Source organism: Octopus bimaculoides, chromosome 15 (genome assembly GCF_046866305.1).
Source record: "Octopus bimaculoides isolate indiv1 chromosome 15, ASM4686630v1, whole genome shotgun sequence".
Classification (NCBI taxonomy): Eukaryota; Metazoa; Mollusca; class Cephalopoda; order Octopoda; family Octopodidae; genus Octopus; species Octopus bimaculoides.
Window position 1 is genome coordinate 28,094,662 of NC_142942.1, and position 18,712 is coordinate 28,113,373.

At 36.4% G+C, this 18,712-nt stretch overlaps 1 protein-coding gene across 1 annotated transcript in view; it reads left to right on the top strand.

The window, feature by feature from the left end:
- The window catches only part of LOC106881660 (nuclear pore complex protein Nup205), a 348,272-nt gene that overhangs the window by 34,818 nt on the left and 294,742 nt on the right, over positions 1–18,712 (top strand). The window contains exon 3 of the mRNA XM_089363638.1: positions 14,581–14,752. Coding sequence (XP_089219764.1) covers positions 14,581–14,752 — 172 coding nt within the window. The remainder of the gene's footprint in view (positions 1–14,580; positions 14,753–18,712) is intronic.

An 18,712-nucleotide genomic window follows, 5' to 3' on the forward strand; every position in this document is an offset into this window, starting at 1 on the left:
AATCTTAAGTACTCTGTCACTTACTCTAACGACCTCGATTACCTTATCTACCCATTTCTCCGCTAGAAGTATTCCTACGCCCCCGACCCCGTCAGTGTTCCCTGCCCAGAAAATCTTGTACCTGTGTTCTTTGCCTGTGAGGAACCTCGCAGAACCTCCTCTCCATCTTACTTCCTGGATGCAGCACATATCTACGCGTCTCCGTTCAAGCATCTCAACAATTTCACCAGATCTACCTTTCAGCGTGCCGACGTTGAGAGTGCCAATCCTAACAGTATGGGTGTTGGGGGTGTGGGCCTGTAGCCTGGGAAAGGGGGAAGCAGTGTCGTGTACCTGAAAAGAAAACTTGCAATTGGAAGAATTCATAAGCAAAACAGTACCTACAACCTGCAAACATTACTCAAACTTAATGCGCTACCCAAAGGTTGGGGAGAGGATGACCAAGGCCACTAGATGGGTTCCGGGAGACAGCCGAGGATGACAGGATGACAGAGGAATGCACTTCCAGTGGAGGGGGTGGGACGGCGGGTGTACCATCAGCGAGGAGATAGGCCTCTTAATCGTAGATTTTAAATATTTGAGAGACAACGATGCATAAATCGTAATTTTTAAAAGAGCAATGAAATCTAGGTGAATAGAATATATACGTAGCATGAATTTAGGAAGCTTAGAAAATGAATAAGTATGAATTTAAGACAAAAACTGAATTCAATTGAATGTCATGGAGAGAAACAAGATAAATAATAGAGGGCAGACTAAAGCGCGAAAGGTATGAGATGTTGAGGCCGTAAATAAATAAAAATCTCTATCTTATCTGCATCTTGGAGACTTCGTCGTAGTATGTCAGCGGAGAAGAGATTGAGATAATTTAGAATGGATTTCTCATTTATATATACCCAGAACCTGAAAACCTTAAGGAAAAACTACGAGAGAGAGAGAGAGGGGGGGGACTGATTTAGAGAGGGATGGAGGGGTAGACAGAGGCATGGCTGATAGTTAGCAAGGTGAGACACACATAAGAAAGAAGGAAACAAAGGACCACTGATGAGGTCACAGAAGTGTGACGAAAGAACTCTAGCCGAAATAAGATTAAGATTAATGTAATATAAAGCTGAAGCAAATTAACACCAAATATACAGTGCGTGTGTTTTTATTGGCTAAACTGGCAATATGACCATCCCCAAGTACAACAACATATATATGTAGTTCTATATGCATGTACTTGTATATACATATTTTGTACTTTTCTCTAAATTCTTTCTTGTTCCCTCTACCCCTTAAAATGACCTGTTGTGTCAGTGGTTGCGCCCACCCTTTCCCTCCCCCCCCACCAATACCGGAAATCTCTTTCTCTTACTGGACATCCATTTACCCTTCCTCTCTCACCTCTTATATTGGTAATCTTGCCACCCTCTCTTTCTCCCCACCATCTCTGGACTAACTAAATCAGATAGCACCCGACTTATCCTCTTTTCTCTTTCTTTTTCTTTTTTGACATTTATATCTGCAGCATCAGTAATGCTTACACTCACAAAACTCATAACGCTTATATTTCCAACGCCCCAAACACTTTCATATGCAATACTTCCTCACCCCCACCCCCCAGTAGAGGCAACAACCTTAACAGTTCTAACATATTTGAATGACATTACCCCCTCAGCATAGACAAGCTATTAGTGACTTTAGACTTGAGGCCAGATGGATGTCAAAAAGCAGACCAATCTGGAAAAGAAGGACTTGGAAGCTGAAGAACCCTTAACATGGTCAGAGATTTAGGGTTATCCTTACATAGAAATTTGATGAAAGGCAGGAGGCGCTACAGTCATGTGACATGGAAGGCATCTGGGAATTCCTGCGAGACAGCTTGCTGAGTGCCACAGACCAAATCTATGGTTGGTGCAAAGTCCCTTCCAGACCTAGAGTAACATGGTGGTGGAACAATACTGTAGACAGGGCCATTAAAGCAAAAAAACAGGCTTGGAAAGCCTGGTAGAGTGGGGGAACCTCTGTACTTGGCTTTTGTTGTCTTGGAGAAAGCCTTTGACAGGGTACCCCAATCCCTTATCTGGTGGTCAATGTGGAAACTGGGGATAGATGAGTGGTTGGTAAGAGCTGTACAAGCCCAGTACAGGGATGCTGTCAGTAAGGTGAGGGTTAGCAATGAGTATAGTGAAGAATTTTGAGTAGAAGTAGGGGTTCAAGAAGGATCAGTCCTCAGCCCCCTCTTATTCATTATAGTCCTCCAGGCAATAACAGAGGAATTCAAGACAGGATGCCCCTGGGAGCTCCTCTATGCTGATGACCTTGCTCTAATTGCCGAGTGACTGCCAGAACTAGAGACGGAGTTTAGGGTGAGGAAGCAAGGTCTAGAATCGAAGGGCCTTGTAAAAACCAAAGTCTTAGTAAGAAAGAAGGCTGACAAATCACAAACCCCTTCAGGTAGTTGTCCCTGCTCGATTTGTAGAAAAGGCATGGGTAGAAACTCCATACAATGTACCCGGTGTAAGCTATGGACACATGAAATGTGCAGCAATATCAAAGGAAGGTTAACCAGGAAAATAATTTTTGTGTGTGGCAGAGGCACAGGAGCAATAAACACTGAAGATGTACAGAAAACAGATTCCATCACGTGCCAAGGGGAGAAACTAGTACTAGTTAATAGCTTCCGTTACCTAGGCGACCAAGTCTGTAGCTGGGGTGGTTGCACTGTGAGTGTAGTGGCTAGAATAAGAATAGCCTGGTCAAAGTTCAGGGAGCTCCTACCTCTGCTGGCAACTAAGGGCCTCTCACTCATGATGAAATGTAGACTATGATGCATATGTGTGACCTGCCATGCTACACAGCAGTGAAACATGGTCCATGACTGCTGAGGTCATGCGTAGGCTTGAATGAAATGAAGCTAGTATGATCCACTGATTGTGTAATGTTAGTGTCCACACACGAAAGAGTGTCAGTGCCCTGAGAGAAAAGTTGGACATAAGCATGAAATGTGGTGTGTGAGAGAGATGACTGCACTGGTATTGTCATGTGCTGCATATGGATAAGGACAGCTGTGTGAGGAAGTGCCCCTCCCTAACTGTGGAAGGAACCTGGGGAAGAGGTAGACACCCCCATGATGCATTGTGTTTGAGAAGACATGCTGAGTGAAGTAAAACCAGTATCGTAGCAATGGACAGTGTGCCCTGACTGGCTCCTGTGCTGGTGACGCATAAAAAGCAGCATCTGTACGTAGCAGATGCAAGTATCTGCTGACCTTTCATAACGCCAGCAACTTCAAGAGTGTAGTGGGTGCTTTTTAAGTGCTACCAGCACAGGAACCAGTCAGGTGGGCCTGGCATCGATTTCGTTATGAAGGACATCCAGCTGTAGAAACATTGTCAGATCAGATTGGAGCCTGGTGCAGCCGCTGGCTCTCCAGACCATGGTCAAACTGTCTAACCCATGGCAGCATGAAAAACGGATGTTAAACAATGATGATGATATTCCATATATATATATGCATACGTATATATATATATATATATATATATATATATATATATAATCAAAGAGAAAACTTTCTTGGAAATGGATGTGTGGCATTCAATCATATAATAATATAAATAATATATAAATATATATGCATACACACACATACATATATTTGTATATGCATGCATATATGGGCACAGGGCTCCAACGACCGTAAACAACATGAAATAAACATAAAATACGCAAACATGAAATACGAAATACGACAACATGGAATACAAACGTTTTTTGGGAACAACGAAAGAAACAAACGGAAAACGAGACAAGCAACACAAAAAAACGACTCCTTATCAGTTGTTGGCTGTTTTTCTACTTTGTACTTTAAGCATTTCACAACAAGATACATTTTCAGCATAACAGTTGCTCTCGCAAAGCAAATTAAATAAAATTTGGGATTGTTTTTATTACCAGTTTTGACCCTCCGCGAAATTCCAAATTTTATTGGAGTCGCCACTATGAAAGGTTGCTCAATAAAGAGAATGAATGGGAGAAAGAGAGCCTGCTGCATGTCGACCCAACAGAGGGACTAGCTATCCGAATTGACAGTACGTTGGTAGATAAAGCAATTAGGAGTATGAAGACAGGGAAAGCCTCCGGCCAATCAGGACTCACCGCAGAGATGCTCAAAATATCTGGCAGTGTTAGTTATAGCCTAGTCACCTGTATAGTGAACCAGGTGATACATGAAGGAGTCATACCCAATGACTGGTGTAGCAGCACCATAGTCAACTGCTACAAAGGTAAAGGTGACGCTTTAGATACAAATAATTACAGAGGTATCAAGTTGTTCGATCAGGTAATGAAGGCCACGGAGAGGGTCATAGCCCAGGTAAGAGAGACAAATGCGCACACAAACACACACGCACACACACACACACACACACACCTGTGTGTGTGTGTGTCTACATATATGTATATGTATATGTGTGTGTGTGTATACAACCTTCAAGAAAGTAAGTCATGTATACATATCAGTACATAAACAGTACATATCAGTACATAAACATTTGTTCACATGTACATACACATGTACACAGACACGTCTACACACCTGATTACTCATGTACATCCATAAGCACATCCGTGCATACTTACATACATACATGCATATAGGCATGCATAAGCATGTACACAGATGCATATGCACACACATATACATACATGCATACATACATACGTACATATATATCATGAACTAACTGTTACTTACTCAGATGCAGCATGGAATTTTGTCAGTGAACAGGTTGCCGTCTCAAAGCACCGAAAATATTTTGGCAAATTAAATTTAAATGTTGAAGTGAATCTAACGATTTTTGTGTGTTTTTTTGTGTTTCTTGAATGGCTTATAAACACCTTCCACGCTGCAATTGTTTTCGTTCCATCACACGATCTCAGATCAGGTCACTTGCTATGCAAGTACATCTCTGTAATATATATATATACACTTATATATATATATATATATACTTATATAAAATCAAAAAAGGATAAAATCTTTTACAAGAATTTTATCAGGAAGCTAGTGTACAAAAAAATTTGTAAGGGAAATTTCTATTCCCAAGAATATACTTATTTGTTTATATATATATAAAGGGCATTACTACAGAATAATACCACACACTAGACTTCCCAAGTAAACACATTTTAGTACCGAATGCGAGGAAAACGACTTTTGAAAGAAACCAACATTTAAAAAAAAATAAACTCAACTATGTATCGACCGATTTCACGATTACCAGAATGTCAGCATAGTATAGTATCAACATATACAAATGAACAGAATTCTTACCTTACCAAAACGAACACGCATGTATCCGGCCCGGCAATGGGAATGATGTTTATCCACATACATCGGTAAAAAAGCGGGAATCTTTCTGAGTTGTTCTCAGTACTCGTGTAAAAGACCGGAATAAAATTCAGCATTGAATATATTCCGGATATATATTTTTGGTTAATAAAATCAAAAAAAGATAAAATCTTTTACAAGAATTTTATCAGGAGGCTAGTGTGCAAAAAAATTTGTAAGGGAAATTTCTATTCCCAAGAATATACTTATTCGTTTATATATATATAAAGGGCATTACTACAGAATAATGCCACTCACTAGACATAAACACATTTTAGTACCAAATGCGAGGAAAACAACTTTTGAAAGAAACTAACATTTAAAAAAAAATAAACTCAACTATGTATCGACTGATTTCACGATTACCAGAATGAAATCTAGTTTCTGTTTGTCAGCATAGTATAGTATCAACATATACAAATAAACAGAATTCTCACCTTACCAAAATGAATACGCATGTATCCGGCACTGAGATTCTCTGTTTCGATCACAACATTTTTGTTTAAATCTCACTTGAATCTTGCATGTGTCCTGGCCTCCTCAAAGCTTACACTCCATACTTTTGCTCACCATCCAGCTTGATCCGAAGCAAGGGGTTCTGAGGCCATTGGATCCATTCCAAGTGACTTCATGGTAGTCCTTATGCTCTCCTTAAACCTGTTTTTGTGTTTACACCAGTTGCGTTTGACTTTGCAAGCTCGCCATAATACAGATCTTTGGGTGTGCATTTATCTGCCATTCAAACAATATGGCCAGACCATCTCATTTGATTTTTCATATATACACATTCTCTTATTCTTTTACTTGTTTCAGTCATTTGACTGTGGTCATGATAGAATACCTCCTTTAGTTGAACAAATCGACCCTAGGACCTATTCTTTGTAAGCCTAGTACTTATTCTATCGGTCTCTTTTGCTGAAGCACTAGGTTATGGGGATGTAAACAACCAACATCAGTTGTCAAGCGATTGTGGGGGGACAAATACACAAGCACAAATACACACGCACACGTGCTTCTTTCAGTTTCTGGCTACCAAATCCACTTATAAGAAGACTCTTGCTCAAGTTGCTGTGCAGTGGGATTGAACCTGGAACCATGTGGTTGGGAAGCAAGGTTCTTATCACACAGCCACTCCTGCACCTATACACAGCCAGTCCTGTCCCTATATATATGTATATATATATGTATATATATATATATATATATATATATATATAATAATTTTTGCTAGTTTATTTTGTCTCTCTGTCTTCTCTCCTGGTCCTGTATGAACATTTAATGTGGTTTTAGAGTCAAGATTTGGCTGCTATATCTAGCATGGTGGTATCTTTTAGATACCCTTAATTATAATTTTAATAATAATTACTACCTATGAGGTTTTTATTCCCATGCTAGCCCCTTGATATGAATAGTATTTTAAATAACGATCTTATCCTTATTTATATAAATTTATATATTTACTTCGACATTATATTCACTGCATTGGTATTTTGATCAAATCGCACAAGGAGTTTAGGTGGCTAATTTAAACTGGTTGTGTGCATACGTGCATATATTTGTATGTATACATGCGTATATGTAAGTATTCGTATATTGTATATATATATATATATATATATATATATATATATATATATATATATATATATATATATATATATTTGTATTTATGTACTATTTTGCTAGTATTCCACTGATGAAGCAAAGCATTTCTTATGCAAAGCCAGAAATCTGGGATCTGGAATTATCCAACAATTTTGTCTCTTTGTCTTCTCTCCTGGTGCTGTATGAACATTTAATGTGGTTTTAGAGTCAAGTTTTGGCTGCTATATCTAGCATGGTGCTATCACCCCCCCACACATATATGTTATATGTGTATATATTTATGTTATATGTATATGTATATATATAGGTTATATGTATATGTGTATATATTATATGTATATGTGTAATATATATATATATATATATATATATATATATATGCTGAACATAAGAAGCGTCAGTAGTGGTGTGCAAGAGAGACGATTGCGCTGGTTTGGACATGTGGTGAGAATGAATGAGGATAGCTGCGTGAAAAAAGTGCCACTCCCTAACAGTTGAGGGAACCCGTGGAAGAGGTAGGCCCAGGAATACCTGGGCTGAGGTGGTGAGGCAAGACCTTCGAACATTGGGCCTCACCGAGGCGATGACTACTGACCGAGACCTTTGGAAATGTGCTGTGCCTGAGAAGACCCGGCAAGCCAAGTGAGACCGTTGCCAGTGCCCCTGGACTGGCTCTTGTGTGGGTGGCACATAAGATGTACCATCCTGAGCGTGACCGTTGCCAGTACCGCCTGACTGGCCTTGTAGGGTTTTCGAGCGAGATCGTTGCCAGTGCCCCTGGACTGGCTCTTGTGCGGGTGGCACATAAAAGACACCATTTCGAGCATGGCCGTTTTCGTGCGGGTGACACGTAAAAGCATCCACTACACTCTCTGAGTGGTTGGTGTTAGGAAGGGCATCCAGCTGTAGAAACTCTGCCAAATTAGATTGGAGCCTGGTGTAGCCATCTGGTTGCACCAGTCCTCAGTCAAATCGTCCAACCCATGCTAGCATGGAAAGCGGACGTTAAACGATGATGATGATGATAATGATGATATATATATAATGCGAGAGAGTTAGGGGTTGAGGGTTCAACCCACTAAGGGATAGTAGCTATCCAGTATACTGCTGGGAGGGTACCCAATTATTGCTACACTAGTGCTATACCAAGTGCAATCAATGGGAGCGGGTAAAAGTGGAGGTTTTACCCCAAATTTGTATAACAATTAGAAAATGGAGGATAATATGCTGAACCCAACTACTTGCAGACAATGTATCCCGTTGAATTCATTAATTTAATTCATAGCTAAAGTGACAAAAAAAGAAAGAACGAACCAAAGCACAGGTGTCTATGACAGACTATGTTATTTTGCCAACCTGGTTTACATATAGAAGTACAAATTACATAAGGAATTAGAGGATGAACAGAAGTTTAATCATACAGTTGTTTCGGCCTAGTTTTAGCATGCCCCATTCTATCCGAATATTTCTTGCTGGAGTGATTATCGGATGACATGTTGAAATGGGGTTACATGCCCGAACCGCTAGGCCTCTTCAGAGATTCACAAAGGGTTTCATACAAATGTAGAGCAAGAGGTAAAAACAGAGGTGTGGTAGAGACCAGAAGAAAAACAACAGCAAAAATAAGGTAGAAATAAAAATAAAAAATAGAATTAAAGTCAAAATAAAAATAAAAATAAGACTACAGCAGGAAAAAAATAATAATAAAGAACACATAAATGAAAAATGAAGGTATAGCATGTGGGACATGTAAAAATATATAAAAACGATATATGTAAAAAAAAACCTTAAGAATACAAGGCACACAAAGAGCCTACAAACATTATAAATAGGTAGCTATAGACACTCCAATGCATATGTATATGTGTGGGTTCGTGCGTATAACCTTACTCGGATGTCCCCTTACTCCCATGTGTGTATATACAAGTATTTATAAACATATACGTTGTTTGTGGCATCAGCGTTATTAGCCGTATCTAGAAAGCTGTAAGTGTTTTTTAGAAAGGAAGTTTTGTTGAGTGTGTGTGTGTCATTTCTATATATTTTGGAAGGTTCTATGTAGAAGTTCATTTTACACAAGTTATTAATGTTCCAGTAGCAATAACAGTGATGATGACGATGATGATGATAACAACAACAACAACAACAACAATAATAATGTAATTTTAGCGGCCCGTAAATCTATCATTAAATTTAACAACAAACTTTGGATCTGTAAGGATACTCCGGATGCTTTTGATGTTCCTATGGGAAGTTCGGACTCAGCTCAAATAGCCGATGTGGTCTGTTCGTATGTATTATATGAAATGGCAGACCAGTTCCCTAATATTAAGGAAGGTCTTTATAGGGACGATTGTCTCCTATACCTCCATAAGGCCTCTGCCCAGGGTATACAAAAAGTTAAAAATAGATAAGCCAGATTCTTCAAAAGAATGGGCTTTGGCATTGTTTTTGAGGATGAGGTCTCTGTGGCAAACTTTCTGGACGTTACCTTAGATTTACTCAATACTCATTTCCCATTCCATAAGCCTTCAACTAATCTCAAGTACATAAGCCCCTTTAGTAACCATCCAAGACATATAACCAGTAATTTAGTTAGGAATATCTCAATTAGGCTTCCCAAACTTTCTTCTAACTCCCAAATCTTCAGTAAGGAGGCTGACTTCTATAATTCAGCTTTATTAAGGGCTGGCTATAAGGAAAAGGTAGTGTACATTAACTCTTCTAGTGATCTTTCCCCTCTTACACAGCATGATACCCCCTTTATTAGCGTAGATGAACCCATGTCTATTCCTTCCCATTCTTCTCACTTTACTGAGAAAGTGGGTCATCCTCTTAACTCACATAAGAGAAGTGCCCTAACTGGTCCCAAATACTTCAAGAAATTAAAAAATCCTTGCATGTTTAACCACTCTAATACTACATCTAGATCTGTTGATAATAATAAGAATATCTGGCTCATCCTCTCGTTTGGGAAGCAGGTCAAATCAGATTTGGTCCGACAGTTCCGAGACGCGGTGAGTAGGAATTTCCCTAAAGGCTCCCACTATTACCCAATTGTCAACTCGCATAAGGTTAGATTTGGATTTTCGAACACCAAAAATTTGTTACAGATCATATCTTCCCACAATCTCAGGTTTTTGGATTCATCTATAGATGGCCATCCTAATCATAACCATAATATTAGTAATGTTCAAGCCTGTAGCAATAATAATTACTCCAACAATTTAACCCACACAAATAATGACATTAATCAGTTAGATATTGGTATAGGTAGTATGCCCAATATTGGGGATCACATAAATATCTGTAACAATAATAAGATTAGCAATAAGATTAGCATCTCGGAATTAAATCCTAATAGAATCAGGTTTTTGAGTGCGAACTCAAGGACCAAAAATGTAGTCTATCAATGCAAGGTAACTTCTAACACTGATGTTGCATACTATGTAGGTAGCTCATCGACACAGGTATCCAAGAGAATCTCGAATCATTATTTGTTGTTTAGAGATAGAAATAAAGCTAGCACTACTGGCCTAAGTAAATTTATTTGGGAACTGAAGGATTGCAATAAGCAATTCTCTTTGGAATGGTCCATACTGGCCACCTCAGTTCCCTATGACAAGGGGAGGGAATTCTGCCCTCTTTGTAACTTCGAGCTTTTTTATATCCTGTTCTCCAAGAATTGCCTATTTAACCAAATCACTCAGAGGGCGTACCGCTGTCAGCACTTGAAGAAACATACCTTCTTTTATTACCGTTAGCTCCATCATTCCTACTAGGTTAGGTTCCAAGCAGTATTTTTATTATAGTTATTATCATTAATTAAAAAAATTTTTTTTTTAACTAATATCTTATGAATAATTTCCACTTCTTCCACCACAACTTGCCTTTTCCCCTTCTATAGTTGATAAATTTTTTCCTTCCCAGTAATTACAGCTAAGGCTACCTTGTATCACCAGCTGCTTTGCCCTAGATCTCCTTATTAGCATGTATATTGTTATTATTATTATTATTTCTCAGCGAACACCCTGTACTTCGGTTTTACACTGATTAGCGCTAACATAAGTATACTAATCAATATATAACAGAGTAATGGTATTTCTTTTATCATGTTTATGCTCTTCGCTTCAAATCAGTATGTTATTAATCTTAATATTATTAATCTTAATATAATCTTAAACAAAACACGTGTGTGTATTTGGGTACATATATGCATACGTGTGTTTGTGAGGGTGGGCGTGTGTGGGTGTGTGAATGGGTGCATGTGTGTGTGTGAGTATGTATATGTGTGTGTATATATATACATACATACAAGTGTGTATATATATACAAATGTGTGTGCCAGCATGTATGTGCATGCGTGCATATATAGGTGTGTGCATGTGTGGTTGTTTGCACGTTTGTATATATACAGGAATGTATGTATATAAACAGGCAAGCAAGTAAAGGTGCGCGCGTGTGCATATGTATATGTGAAGGCTTCGGTATGGGTGTGTATGTGTTTGACTCTATGTGTGTGAATGGGTATGTATACATAAGTATATGTACATATGTATATGTATGTGTGCACATGTATGAGCACGGGGCGTGTGTATGTGTGTATATGGGTGCAGGTGCGTATGTGTATGTATATATATATATATGTAGGTGTATATACATATATGCATGCATGTATGCGTATGTATGTATGTGCGTGTGTGGGTATTTGCATGTTTGTATATATACAGGAATGTAGGTATATATACAGGCACGTATGTATAGGTGAACGTGTATGTACATATGTATATGTGAAGGTTTCTGTATGGGTGTGTGTGTGTATGTGTGTGTATGGGTATATATACATGGGTGTACGTATATGTGCATGTGCGTACACACACGTGTTTGTACATATGTGTGGGCGCGCCAGCACACACATATGTAAGCATTCACTATACTTATCTCCCCATATTCAAGTAACTCTTTGGTCTCAACCTTTAGCATCACGTCAAAAACACCCTCCCTTTATATTTCTATGTAAACTAGTGTTCTTATTCCTAAAGCCCATGGAACAATATCGTTGACCCCGTTATATCTCTATGTAAACAAACCTTCTAACGGTCACTGACCATGTAACATCTCAGCTCGTAAGTTACTCAATTATTTCGTTTTTGTCTTGCTATTACATGTTTTATTATGATCTCCCTGAAGAGAAATAAGTGAGGACTCCAACAGCTCTTTCTTCTTTGTGAAAGAACTATCATTTATTTCGAAACATATATGTAGGAATTAAAGGAACTTTCATCGACATGCTTTTTGCTCCATTTATTATTATCCATATCTTCTCAAACTGTATCACTTTAACTCGGTATATCAACCTGTAAAGCGGCTGGGATATCTTGTTTTTTAGTGTAATTTTGCTACCCCTGGTAACTATTAACATATTCAAATTATCGAAAGTTTTAATAACTGAGATAATATTAATATATACATAAACTAATATATATATATATATCATATTATATCACTATATTATTTATGTAAATTCTTATTTGTGCTAGATCTGAAGTTGGAAAAGACCTAAATGAAACTAGTCCAAAATACTAGTGCATGCTACTTCTGCGAAAACAGATACCATTAACAAACACTTTGTTCTGCTTGTGAAATAGAATGGGATTTCTGCCACTAAGTCAGTCATTTTGAGGTTTGTTTCTCTTAAAAAGAAAAAGAAAAAAGAAACTAGGGTTACATTCCCAGTAACAAGGTAGCCATTGTAAAAACAAAGGAATGTTATTAAGTTCATTATGTAATCTATGGTTGACTACTAAATCAAGATTATTGCTGGTGCTGTACAAAGGAAATCTCAGCAGTAGAAATTATTAACATCGAGTTATTTGATTATGAGCTACATTTGAGTCTGGAGCAACTTTGTCTTTCACAAGAGAGAATCATTTATGGCAATATCCAAGTCCCTTTGCTATTAGAGAATACATAGTGCAGGTTGTAACTGTATATGGTAAGGCTGTTGGGAAAAATGCATGCTGATGTCAAATTACAAATCTTACCTGAATACATGGAACCTGTTAGTCTTGACACTGGGTTTTAATAGCTTGAATTCTGGAGATGTGCAAATAAGTATTTAATACAATTCTTTAAGTTTGACCTTGATGCAACCTGTTTCTTGTTTTGAATTCATTCACCCGGATGCCAACCCAACCATTTGTTACATGAAACTGAATGTTCTCTAAATATGGGTGGGAATTATTCATTGGGATGGGACAATTCCCAAAATTATTCAACAAAGTTGTTCCTAGTGGTATTTACATGTGCACATGGCCAAGTAATGGATTACATCTGAACTGAATTTTATATTTCACTTGTGTACCCTAAACCAAGGATTGCTGAAATTGCCAAAAGCCATCTATACTAGACTTAAACAGAAAATCATTTTTGAGAAAATCATTGTAGGACTCTCCTTATTTTCAATCTTCATATATATGCCATTCATAATGTTGAAAGCTTTAATTTAATTGTAGAATAAATTGAGAAGTTTAACAGACATTTAGAACTTGACAGTTTCAAACCAACCCAAAATTGTAAGCAAAGTAGATTGGCTACCTCAGCTTCTTTCAACAAATAATCTCACATGGTCAAACTCTTTTTCTCTAAACAGAGAAGAAATGGATGCTTGTGAATCACCCAGTATTATCCTGTATTAGTAAAAGTAAAATGTTTCTACTGATAAATTTATTTCATGGCTGTTATTTTATTAATATTTCTTCAATTTTGAGAGTCCAGCTTGTTTGCTTACAATTTTGGGTTGGTTTGAAACTGTCAAGTTCTAAATGTCTGTTAAACTTCTCAATTTATTCTACAATTAAATTAAAGCTTTCAACATTATGAATGGCATATATATGAAGATTGAAAACACCCTAAGAAAATATTTTGCCTGATTTTAAACCTTTTGTTGATTGTACTCTTGTTCCTGAATTGTCTCATATTTGTATTCCTTTTCTTGAAATATTTTTCTCTGTGTCATTGCAGATATCAGTCAGTAAGTTCCATGTAAAATCTGCATTTGAAACAGTGCTAAAAAGAACATCATTGTTGATGTTCACCATTTCATTTAAAACATTTTCTGGCCTGTAATGAAATGCATTTGGAGAGTTTCATAATAATAAAATGTGATCTTTCCCAGTAACTCTGATAATTTCAGTTATTATATTCAGTGAACCAGCAGCTTAAACATCATTTATGTAATTGAGCTTTGGAAACTTTGTGATCAGTTATGAATGCAGAGAAAAAACTTAGCATTGTAATTTAGCAGACAGCTTTGGTTTCAGTTAAATATCCTATTTTGACATTTCTGTCACTCTTTTTAAGATTTTATACTTTTCCATATTTTGTCACTTATATTGCAACTTTTCTTCTTGTGATTATCTGGTTTTGACTTATAATTTCCCCACTATCCTCTTTTTAGTTTTATTAGCTGGTTCCTTATCGTGCTTTATTTCTATGCTATTCAATCACTATATTGCATGTTGCCTACTTTTTATGCTGTATGATTTTCAAGACTTGTCATGCTGGCTTCACAATAAATTATATTTTATATTTCAAAGGAAAAGAACAGTGTACAGAGAGAGCTGGTGAAGAAAGCCACAAAAGAGGGTTTGCCTGTCTATTCAGAGCAAAGAACTCAAATTCTTTCTCAAGATGTCATTGATGAATCATTACTTTTAAGCGATCTCCATAACATCAATGAATTTGCTGCAGTTGAGTTCATACTCTCAGGTAATGGGCATTTTACATTAATATAACATATATATTTTTTAGATGTCTCTGATTAATAAACCAACACTTGGAATATATGTGTGTGTGAGTATGCACAAGTGCATTCATTGATCTTTACACATTTTTTTTTCTTAAAATTTCTGTTAGAAAGAATCACCTTCCAATGAAGAAATAAGTTCATTGTTTTTTAATGTTTGATTGATTTTCCATGTTAACATAGGCTGAACTTGTATCCAAATATGGCATACCACCAAGTTACTTGATCTTGTTGTTTTTGTATGTGAGAAACTAATCCCCAGGCAGAAGAATATCTTTTGCTATTAGCAAGTATTTATCTTTTATCTTTTACTTGTTACAGTCATAGGACTGCTGCTTTGCTGAAACATCCTTCAAGGGTTTCGTTGAACAAGCTGAACCTGAATATTGTTTCTCTAAGTCAGGTACTTATTCTCTTGGTCCATAACTGCTAAGTTATGGGGGCTTAAACAGACCAACACGGGTTGTCTAGGTGGGCACAAACAAACAAACACACGCACACACACACACACACACACACACACACACCGGTTTTTACAGTTTCCACCTACAAAATTCACTCACAGGGCATGGGTCAGCCTAGGGCTATAATTGAAGATGGTTACCTAGGTTGCCATGCAGTGGCACTGAGCCTGAGACCATGCAAAGCAAGCTTCTTAACGCTGTAACCATGCCTGCATCTCTATGAATACTTGTGCTTGTGTTTATGTGAGATTATTGTAAATATTTTTGTAATTTACTCTATGCTGTAATAATTTATAATCTGCATTGATCTGACATATGTAGAGTTGTGATTAAATTTCATCCCAGTTTTTTTTTTTTTTTGGAAGGTTAAAAGCTTCATCATCTTCTGTTATTCTTAATCCTTTTGTTACTCTATTTCTAAATAAAATGCACCCCTCATGAGTTTCAATTATATTCTAAAATAATCATGAATTTAAACTGGTTTCATTAAACAACTGTGACTATTTTATTTATAGACATATTGTATATATATATGTATGTGTGTGTATATGTTGTGTATCTGTGTTTGTCCCCCCAACATCGCTTGACAACCGATGCTGGTGTGTTTAGGTCCCCTGTTCGGCAAAAGAAACCGATAGAATAAGTACTAGGCTAACAAAGAATGAGTCCTGGGGTTGATTTGATTCGATTAAAGGTGATGCTCCAGCATGGCCACAGTCAAATGACTGAAACAAGTAAAAGAATAAAAGAATATTAATGCAATTTTTGGAACATAATTGAAGAAATGCTTCTTAATCGATTCTGTTGCATAATTACAGGTAAATTCAACAAAATATAAACATATTTAAATTTTGTTTAAACATCACCATAGAAAATGAGTCATCAGCTAATATTCAGTTGGGTATGCTACAAAATTTTAATATAGAAGAATTGTGCACATCACAGTTGAATTTAATGCACATAACGTGTACCATAAAGGTAAAATAAAATGAAATACTGGAATTTGTTTTTGAAGAAAACTAGAAAATGAAATACTGTAAAAACCCATGTAATTTACACACTTTTTTTTCACAAAAATAAAAATAAACTTTAGTGGGTGTGTAAATTACATGAGTAGATTGTTTAAAGAATTTTTTTTGAAATTTTTTTTGTTGCAAAAAGATGTACATCATGTAAATATTTGTACCAGAAGTTGACTCATTAAATGTCAGAAAAGGTTTTTACAGAAAAAGTAATAGCTTAAATATGAAGTTGACTTTTATGCTGGGCGGTATAATGCTTACTTTTTCTGTATAAATTTACCAGAACCATTAAATGGTTAACTACTTTTTGAAGTCTGATGTTCATGCTGATAAACATTGCTTGGGGTTTCTACATATCACAATGGAGCACCATTGACATACATAATGATATGGATATTCCTGACTGAAAAAATGTAATGATATGGATAATCTTGATTGTATGTTTTTGTCTTTGCCTGTTTATTACTAGGCACAGTTTTAACTTTGTTGTACTGTTTATGTCAATTTTGAACGTTGGCTCTATTGCCACGTTCAAATGCATATTCAATGTATTTAATTTCTCCTTCGCATTAAATGATTCTTAAGTTCTGCCCATACTGACAATAATGCTAATGACAGATTTTTAAGTTTGCTTGACATTTTACAGGTGTGAAAGGGATTAAAATTTCGATATTCGGTATTAAAGGTTCTGACAAGAATAGGTGGAAAAGAATTCTGTTTATATAATCAGTTTGATCAGTCACCTTCTTTGTCGGTTGAGTAAAGCATCATCCAAGCTGATGTTTATTGGTAATTAAACTTAATTTGCAACACCTGTGCGTATTTATCAGCTTTGTTTTTGTTGGTAATTCTTATCAGTAACTTTTCTTGTGATCATGATTTGAGAAGACATACAGATGTATGCTAAAGATCGGACATAATCTCGTGTGGGCAAGAAATGTAAAATAAAGTTTATTATAAACAACATAAACACTTTGTAATTTAGTAGCTTTCATTGTGATATTGTTAAACAGAAATTATTTTTATTTAATGAAAATTTAATAAAATCTAATCATCAGTAAGTGAAATTATGCTAAATAAAACTAAATTGGAAACCTTTTTCCCCTGGCTATATCGCCAATTCTGAAAACTTATCAGTGCAAATTTTATATGAGTAGAAGCTTTTTTTTAACAAATTGTATCCTGAAAATCACTTGCATAAATTACACAGGTGCGCAATATACATGGGTTTTTACAGTACATCAACTAAGTGAAATAAATTCACACACATACTTGAATATACATATAAAGATTTACAATAGAAATTAAATCAAAACTTGCCACTCACCTTACAGACAAATTAAAATTACAGGTAAATTTAAAGTAAAAACAAAGTAAATTAAAAAAATATTTATAAAATCAAATCATACATATATACACTATTTACACAATATTTCTGTTATGGAAACTTTTAATACATCCCACTCTACATAATGCAACCTTACAAAATTCACAATGGAAAGAAGTTTCAACTGGCCCTCCACTGGGAGCTTACCTTTGTTGATATAGACATTTATGGCACTGCCTTTTGCGACCCTCAATTGTTTCTAATATATGGAGAATGGGCTGAATTCAGAAGGATATCTCTCTGGTAGGTCTTGGTTTTTCTTCCCACAATTATTTTTTTGGAGGATTAATCTGCCCTCAAGTGCGTTGCTACATCTGCTTGGAACTACAGTTGGCTGCACCGCTTTTGAGCCCCTCTTGAGTTGGTATATAATATACCATATTTGCTGGCAGATTGAACATGTTTTTCTTATTTTCAAATGTATCAAAAAATTGCCGTGTCTAACAAGGCTGTACTATGGATGGGAGACCGAGAGCCATAGGCTAGGGAGTCAGATGAAAAGACTGGGTAAGTTTCGTAGGCACAATAATTGTTGCTAATAATAGAATAAGGAAAACAAACTAAATTATTACAGTAAATTGTGTTAGTAATGATAAAATATTGAAAACAAGCTGAATTGCTTACGATATGTTGGCTGTTATGAGGGAAGCTCACATCATCTAACATACCTCCTTCTCCAGCATACATAACCCACACCTGAAGACCCAGTTAGCTGTAATTCCAGGACAACTAACCAGCCAGTTTCAGCCTTTAAATATTTCAATCAATAAACCATTTAAAAGATTTTGAAGTGACACCAACAGGAATAAGGAAAACGCTTACTATTACACAGACGTGTGAGTGAGTAAAAAGTTCATGGAATGCTGTAAAAGAGGTGGTTCTGAAATCATTTAAAAGTGTGTCATTAGTAATGCTCTTGATGGTACTGAGGACATGTGAAGAATATATTGATAACCTAGATGCTATCATAAAGAATTCCAGTGATGAAGAGAGTACTGGTAATATGGTTGGTAACAGTGAGAATGAGTAGCTGTAACTATCTATAGGAAT